Source organism: Rhagoletis pomonella, unplaced genomic scaffold (genome assembly GCF_013731165.1).
Source record: "Rhagoletis pomonella isolate Grant_MI unplaced genomic scaffold, Rhpom_1.0 Rhpom_scaffold_00002, whole genome shotgun sequence".
NCBI lineage: Eukaryota > Metazoa > Arthropoda > Insecta > Diptera > Tephritidae > Rhagoletis > Rhagoletis pomonella.
In genome coordinates, this window is record NW_023458556.1 from 45131593 (window position 1) to 45140103 (window position 8511).

The 8511-nt window shown below is 34.7% G+C and overlaps 1 protein-coding gene across 1 annotated transcript in view; it reads left to right on the forward strand.

The window, feature by feature from the left end:
• The first annotated feature begins 241 nt into the window (after positions 1–241).
• The window catches only part of LOC118753434 (zinc metalloproteinase-disintegrin-like), a 357938-nt gene continuing 349668 nt past the window's right edge, over positions 242–8511 (forward strand). The window contains exons 1-2 of the mRNA XM_036488314.1: positions 242–437; positions 4397–4447. Of these exons, the coding sequence (XP_036344207.1) occupies positions 242–437; positions 4397–4447 (247 nt within the window). The remainder of the gene's footprint in view (positions 438–4396; positions 4448–8511) is intronic.

Sequence of the window (8511 nt, forward strand, 5' to 3'; positions counted from 1 at the left end):
ACGGCATGTGTACTTGTAAATCGTAATAGTTGTGCAAAACGCATTAGTAGCAGCTTGTGAGCACTTATGCTGCCGCCGCCGCCAACGCCATGCAACCGCAGAAGGACATTTTGAGCTGGCAAAAGGATCAGCGGCAACTATGCGGTTTGCCAACAAGCGTCTGGAAAAATATACTTACATACGATGACGACGGCGTAGAAGCAGAAGCAGCAGTAGCCTAAACTCAGCAAGTCAGTCCGTCATGGAGCTAGGCAGTCTTGGCAGTGAATGGCGTTGGAACGAAACCAATGAAAGTGTGTGTACACGTGTTGCAAAGCGCGAAAATGTGCCACTTGACGCCGCAATTTGGCACTTGCAACATGCAACTTTGGCGGCCGTCGTTAGCAACACAAGGACACACTCGAACGATGAGTGGCGGTGGCGGAGGTGGTGGCGGAGTAAGCACCACACTGCGGGAGGGATTCTACTATGTATCTGTGGCTATAGCAGCAGGGCAGACTAAATAGACGACTGGTTTCGTTATTTGTAAATCTGTATATGCGTACTTTTACGGCTACCAAGGCAACCTAGCAACCTAGCAACCTAGCAACCTATGCAATACAAATACATATGTATGCACATATATACCTATAGTACAAATATTGATGTGCCTCGATGCCGATTCCTGCCAGAATTATTCAACTATAAATTCAGCGAAGCACGCAAGCGGCAAATATGCATGCATATCGTTCAAATCACGTTAGCCATATAGCTGATATGTATTACTACAGCAACAGTGCAGATAGTATTTGTAGCGGAAATGGCAAAACGAACGGTTTGGAGAGCAAATCCACTTGCCATTTCAATCAGATTGTTGTGTGTTATACTGAAAATCTATTTCACGCTCAAACTGACTGGATTTAATCTCTATAAGAAAGTTTGTGTGTTGTTGTATGCATGCTTGTGTAATAAGTTTCCTGTAAGCCCTACAGTGGAAGCTATGTACTAGTTGTTAACTATTCGTATACAAATAAGTTGTAATGGATTTTTTTCGATTCTGAAATTTTATTTTGTAAAATTGGTATTTTCTTGAAAGTTTGCCCATCGCCAGCTGGACTTTTCCCACTTTGAAGACTAAGGAATGTTCGGTGCCATCGACCAAAGTTTTGACACTTGTGTGACATATGGACGAGCATTATCTAGAGATGCCGTTTTTAAATCGATTAGATCGATTAGTCGTGCCCTTTCAATTGGATTTTTCGTCGATTTAGTTATTAGTTTAATTCGGATACGATCCGTAAATCGATAAAAAAAATTCGAAAATCGACATTCGATTTTTCATTGGAGTTTCAAACTTTGTGGATATTTTCGTTAAAATTTTGCCACCGTAATTTCCTTCTTTAAAAAAAAAATTTAGTATGCCGTTCTATAGTCCATTGAATTCTAGGTGCGAGTTTAAATATGTCAAAACTTAGCGTTGATTTATGGCGATTTTTTTTCTTGACGCTCATGCACATTTTCTTTCATATATAAAACAATTTCGAGCTCTGGAGGAAATGAACAACATCTTCAGTGAAAAAAATTACCAGAAAACCAAATTGCACTCTATTAAAATTAAATCTTATTAAATTCAATGGCCTACAAAACGGTAATTAAGGAGTGAGATCTAGAGTTAGTAAAAACAAAAAAATCCAAAAATAATCCGTATTGCAAAAAAATCTGTGTACATAACCTGTATTGGGCTAGTGTATGCACAATTCTCTTTTTTTTTAAATTCCGCTTAATTTTAAAGTAAAATATAATTTTTTTCTCGTGTTAAAAAACAAAACTTCAAAAAAACTTTACTGTTTCCTTAAGCAGGGCTAAGAATTTTTGAAATTTCTAGTGAATGCCCATTTCGTTGGCTTAATATAGAACAATCAGTGTGGCTTTAGACCTGGAAAATCCACCATAGATCAGGTATTCACAATACGCCTAGGGAGTGGAGATTCGTGGAGGATCATTACTAAACGAAATGCTAAAATCTGAGTCTTATTCCGGTCGCATTGCAGGATTTTCCTTTTGACGTGGCCTAATATACATACATATGTACATATGTAGATATATTCGGCGGAAAGACGATATAAATAGAGAGCAGATAAATAAGTACTTTGCACTTTGTAGAGTAGTTTAGATTTAGCATTATATGCACATATGTATATATGTATGTATTTTCAAATGTACAGATTTATTTTAATTGGAAGCAAGATTTGCAATTTCAGTGCTGATTGCTTTCGCTTTGCAAGTTTGGGCTTTGTATTGTACACTTGAGTTACGTGGTAACTGGAGAATATTACCTATAGCAACTCTATCAAATTCTGAATACTAAATTCGAATTAAATTTTTCGCTCAAATGAACTATTTTTCATTAAAAATTGTTAACTATATTCGTAGCTTTTTGTTATTTATATTTGTTTTTGTTTGGTTATGCTTACATACGTAAACATGACTACCTTACATTACAAATAATGTAATAAATGACAGATTTATTGTAGAAGTATATTCTGCTGTTTACATATAGTGAGATGTTCTTGTCAGAGCTATGGTCTAACGAGAATAAACGAACAAATTGGAAGGGTGACATCAAAATCTTGTTTTCAAAATAATTAGTTCTAAGCAAATGTAAAAATTCCACCTAACACTATACTAAACACTTTTGGATTTATTTTACTGGGCCGCATATTATTTGTGATCGGATAGGAAAAAAATGGCTACCGGCCACAGAGCTTTTGTGCCTTTGTCTCGTGCCTTTGACTCCATAAGCAGAGCCGATTGGGAATTCCTCAAAAGAAGATTGACATCATTCCCTACCGACACTCACAGCATTTTATACATTTCACTGAGTATAGTTACGGTGGCCATCTGTACTTTTTTCAAATGGCAGTCCTTTTTCTCAAGGTGCTGTATTTTGACTTTATTTATTTTTCTAAAAAGCTATTTTGTCCTTTATTTCAAACCTCGATTTTTGGAAGCGCTTTTTTGATACGTTATCATGCTGCAATGCATTTCATATATGGGAAATCTTTTAAGATGGGGACATTTTACATACTGGCTTATTTTTGCCACCACAAAGCATCTACACTATCAAGTCCGGTTTCTATACCCTCTTTTAGGCGACTTATATGTTAAATTCCAGCGAATAAATTCGAGAAAAGCTGGAAATTTCTAGTACAACTCGCATCTGATCTAATTTTTACTTGGGTACTACTTCTTCAGCGATTTCCCCTAAATAGTGGGGGTTTCAGGTATTAATTTGTTGGTTCTGAGGAATAAAAATGCAGGTATTAAACAAATGTGTCAGTTATCAAAAATGCCGCTCACTTCTGTAACTGAATTTCTCGTATTTTATAAAAAGCGTGAAGTGTGATGAGCGGTACCTATTTCACACTTATTTACTTCTTCAGAAAAGGAAAAAGTGCCATTTAACATTTCTAAAGAATCGCCTTGAGAAAGCTCATAACTAGTGCGAAACTTCTTACTTACTAATGTTTTTTTTTTTCGTTGAGCATAACCAAAATATTTGTGGTAGAGAGCAGGAACTTGGTATGGAGATATACGAAGTTAATACTATACTCATGGGAAAGATGGGGGCTATTGGAAAATGAGAATTATTGCAACCTTGAAAATATAAATGGAGTAACTATTAAAAAAAGTAGTAACCCGAGTTAAAATTTATTCCAATTAGGTTGACAACTGATAATTTTTGGTCGAAAAGTTGTGCTACGATTTTAAAAATTTTTTGTTTTTTTTTATAGAAAAATGACCATCTTAAAAGGTTTACCCATACATATTTATTTGTATTTTATCGTGTTCGTTCTCATTTCATAACACCTTCTTCGAACAAACAAACAATTGCAATTAGTTGAAAATAATTGCAAAATTATGTGCTATGTTAATTAGTTGTACATATGTATGAAACTACCGCGTAAAATCACAACATCTGCATACCTTTACTTACTTATTTGCATTATAAACGCAGAATGCGAAAGAGCGTGAGCTGAAGCTTTGAATTTAGTTTCAAAATTCGTATTTAATGATGCAGCTTCTACGAAATTACAAGTTTCGTTTATGTTGCAACATTAGCATTTTACATAAACAGGTTTTGGTATTTTAATTCCTACTTAGCTGGTTCTACGAGTACCTCGCTCTAATGGAATATTAATTTTGTTAAAAATGCATTCAGTGCACAAAATTTTGCGATTTTGTGCGTTAATGAAGTGTAAAGAAGGCTTTGAGGTGAAAGGGGAGAGCGAGAGAGATAGAGTATGGATTTAATTGCAGTCAAAATGCGAGTGTGATTATACAAAAAAGTAATTACTGTTATAATAATTCAACTACTAATTAGTTTTTGTTTTCTGTTTGCATTTTGTCTTTGCAGAGGCTGATTACACGCTGGATGATTCGTTTTGGAATGAAGAAAGTCCTGTCGGTAAGTTGAATTACGTGACTTGCTGTAATCAGTAATAAGGAAACTAAAATATAAGTAGTTATGCAAAACATTTTTTTTTATACTAAATCTAATGATTAGTTAAGTAAGGGGTGTCAGCATAAAAGCCATATCGTTCCCCGATGACTTTTTCCTACCTCTGATGGAGTTTCTCCAATAAACAATATCAGAAAACGAATTTTTAAATCTGAGAAGTCGACCTCATCTAAACAGACATTTTGGTATACGAACTTGTTTGGCAAATTTCGACATTCTAACTGTAGTACTCAAAGCAGGTGTTCAGTAGAACATGCTGTAGATTGCAATGGGTCAAATAACCATAATACAAAGTTACAAAATAAAAAAAAATCGCACGAACTTGTTGAGTGACCTACATAGTACAGGTCGTAGAGATCTCAACTCTAAACTTATTATTAAAAAACCATTTTCGCATGACTTCCGGCAGTAAACCAATTTTAGTTCGCTTATTTTTTTAACCAATTTTAAGTTTTTATATGGCCTAAGTAAGAAGAATATTTGTTCTATTTAAAGAAATAATAAGTTTTCTGAGGACATTTTAAACACATACATACGTGGAAAATTTTTGTAATAAATCTGAAATCTTCACCTATCTTTTCCACTTGTACAACATTTCTTGCCAAAACTTCAAACGAAAATAGTCTTTTATAGCCATTACTTCGAAAAAAATTTTTAATTCCGAGTAAAACTAGGTACCACTCATTAAAAACAAACAACAAGTTATGAAAATTTGTATAAAGAGGCAAATTGAAATTTTCCTAGATGAACTATTGAAACCTAAAAATGTATCCAATCCAACTGATTCATATTTTTTGTGAAATTACATCGGATTTTTTTCTTTTCGAAAATTCATAACTTCCGAAAGTTTTTGTTGATTTTTATAAATGGTACCTAGTTTTACTCGTAATGAAACATTATTTTTGACTTAGTAACTAACGGAGACTATTTCCCTCGAAATGTTGGAAAAAAATGATGTAGGAGTAGAAAAAAAATTAAAATTTAATCCACATAAATATTTACAAAGTCCTTACAAAGTTTGTTATTTCATTAAATAGTATTCTTCTTGCCAAAGCCATCTAAAAACTTAAAAAAATCACACATATACACATCAAAACTCTCTATGAAAAGAAATATTTTAAAAATTTTTTTCTTGAAAAATTTTTCACATACAAATTTTTTGATAAAAAAAAAATTGTTTTTGAAAATAAGTCATCTCAAAAAAATTGCAAATATCACAATGGTAGCTCTGAGTATTGCGCAATATTTAAGTATAGTATTATGGGGTGCACACTACAATAATTTGAGTTATGATTTTTTTTTACACCGAAGTTGAGTAAAATGAATACATGACATATTTAACATTTTTTTAATTTTTTTTTTAATTGTTTTAGTATGCAGTTTCTTTCTTTTCCAGTTTTTCACACGCGAATTCACAACGAAAAGGAAATTTTCATACGAAAATATTTTGACAGTTGTTTTCAATTTTACTCGCAACAGGAATCAAATGTGAAATGAAACTGTGAAAAAATTTCGTTTCATTCCCTTTTCTTATTTTCAAGTGAAAACAATTTGACGGTTGTTTTAATTTTACTAATTTAGTTTAGATCTGATCAGTGAGAAGTGAAGTCGGTTTTGTTTTTTGCTTCAAAATTACTTGTTTTATTTCAAGACATCAAATTTGCACGGAAAAGTGACATAAATACGTAAAATATATCTGCTACAAAAAGCAGGTTCTTTTTTGTTGTCCCACCCGTAACATATATCGATAACTATTCTAAATTTTCCTAGCACTCTAAAGAATTTGCTGAAGTAATGTTTCAATAGACATTTGTCATATTTGGTTTGGAGACAAAATGGTTTTGGCGGTTCTCGCCCTCAGCCAACGTCATAAAATATTAAAAAGTAACTGGCGTCGGTTGTTAATTTCGATAAAGCTTGGAATGAGTTTCCGTTTTCCTTTCTCAATTTCAACCAGTTTTAGTGTTTTTCCGTCTTCAGTGTCACTGAAATTTGACAAGGGATGACGGAAATTCGTTTCAAAATACGCTTAAATATTTATTTATAATCCCACCCTTGCCCTTTTTGTAACCAAATAGGTACCCTACTTCTGACCTGAATTCATTTACTCTTTTAAATTTACCAAGAATTTATAATAAATATCGCTCATTTCTCTTTTCAATTTCATTAAAAGCTTTTGACCGGATCTAATCATTTAGTGTGGTTATCTCTATCATCCAATCTTAGTCCTAACTCTCACTACACTTATACCGTGTTTAGCGATGAACGCATTACGTGCACATAGTACATATGCTTGTAAGCTATACTGTACATATGTACTTCTATAGCAGTTATGCGTTGCGTGCCTCAATAAGGCTAACGCGCTGCTATAGCCAATTGCAGTCAGGCATATTCGATGGCGTTTAGTTTAGCGTACTCGTAAGTATCTGTAGGCGTGTTTGTACCGCATGGTGCCAGGTTACATTAAGTGCAACATCTCGTGTTAAATTATTGCATACAAAGTTGCAACATGCAGTTTGCAAGCACGCTATCATAAAAAGCATCTAGCATCTCATTAATGTGCGAGGACGAGTATGGCTGCAGACAGTTTTGCCAGTCTTGGCTTTATGGAATTACTGCTGATACTGCGGTTGTTGAAGTTGGCTAGTGCTAATGGCGTTGCAATTAATATTGTTGTTGTTGTTGTCGAAACTGGTGAACCTGAATCTGTAACGGATATTGTTACATTATTGGCGCTTGTTGCTATGCGTTGCTTATAATGTTTAGTGTGTGTTAGTGTGTCTATGCTATAATTGCTATTACCGCTCTTGATTTCTTAAAGTGCTGCTTCTGCTGTTGTTGCCATTGCAGTTAAGTTTGTTTTTACTTTAAATATTTATCTTGTCGCCCCTGGTACTCCACTGCCGCAGCCCGCATTTTCTTCGTACAAAGTACTAAGTCGTTTGTCTTGTTGTAGTACCTACTACTTAAATTACGAGTAATTGCTGTTGTTTTTGTCATTAATTTAAGAGTTATTGTTGTTAATATTTGCTTTGCTTCCGTTGTTGCTGTTGTTGCTGTTGCTATTATGTTGCAGCTGTTTTGGTCGCACTTTAAGCTCTTAAACATACGCAACTTTGTACATTCATCATTTGGTGGTGGTGGTGGTGGTGGTGGTGGTGGTGGTGTTGAGGACGGCAACGACGCCAACTACGAGGGTAAACGATGTTGTCTGCAGGAGCAGGCTGCTGGTAAGGCATTGCTAGTTAAATCTGACGCTAACTGCAAACAAGTTGATGGCAATAACAACGGCATTACGTGCAACAGCTAACAGGCAACTAAAAGAACGAACAACAACAACAGCAACAATTCATGAACATTACAAGCGTTTTGGATTATGCAGTTGTTCGCCTGGAAGTATGCCTTGTTTGCGCTTGCTTTAACTGCAGTTGTTGTTTTTATTGTTATTGCTGTTGTAGGAATTAGCTCTAACAAGTTATGCATGCGGTGTGGCAAAAAAATAACTTCGTGCAGAACGTTTAAGAGGGTTGCACATAGGACATTCGCTCTAATATCCAATGTGCGGAACTCCCTTTTGCCCTAGCGTTTGTAGCTGTTGCAGCACTGCTCTTGCTCTTGCATTTTAAAACCCGCAAAGCCGTTTGCAATTTACGCATTTTACTTTGACAAACTGTTATTTTTCTGTGTCGTGAAGACACGCTGAAAAGGGACTAAAACTTTATTTCAAGGAAGAACTTTGAAAACAGCCCTAATGTGGTGAAAATTGTGTTGTCTTAATGATACTATCTTATCAGGAGTATTTACATTCGTTGAATTTGGAAAATTTCAGTTACAGTTGTTTCTGAAATTCTCTTATCCAGGAAATTGGCAAGGGATAATAGAAAATCGTTCCAAAATACATCATACTGCTCTGCGTCGCGGCTCATTGCTTTCGAGATACAGAGCCTTGTTAGTTACAAAAAAAGGTACTTATGTGAGATCCATTAAAAACGTCAGCTTTGCTGCAAGCT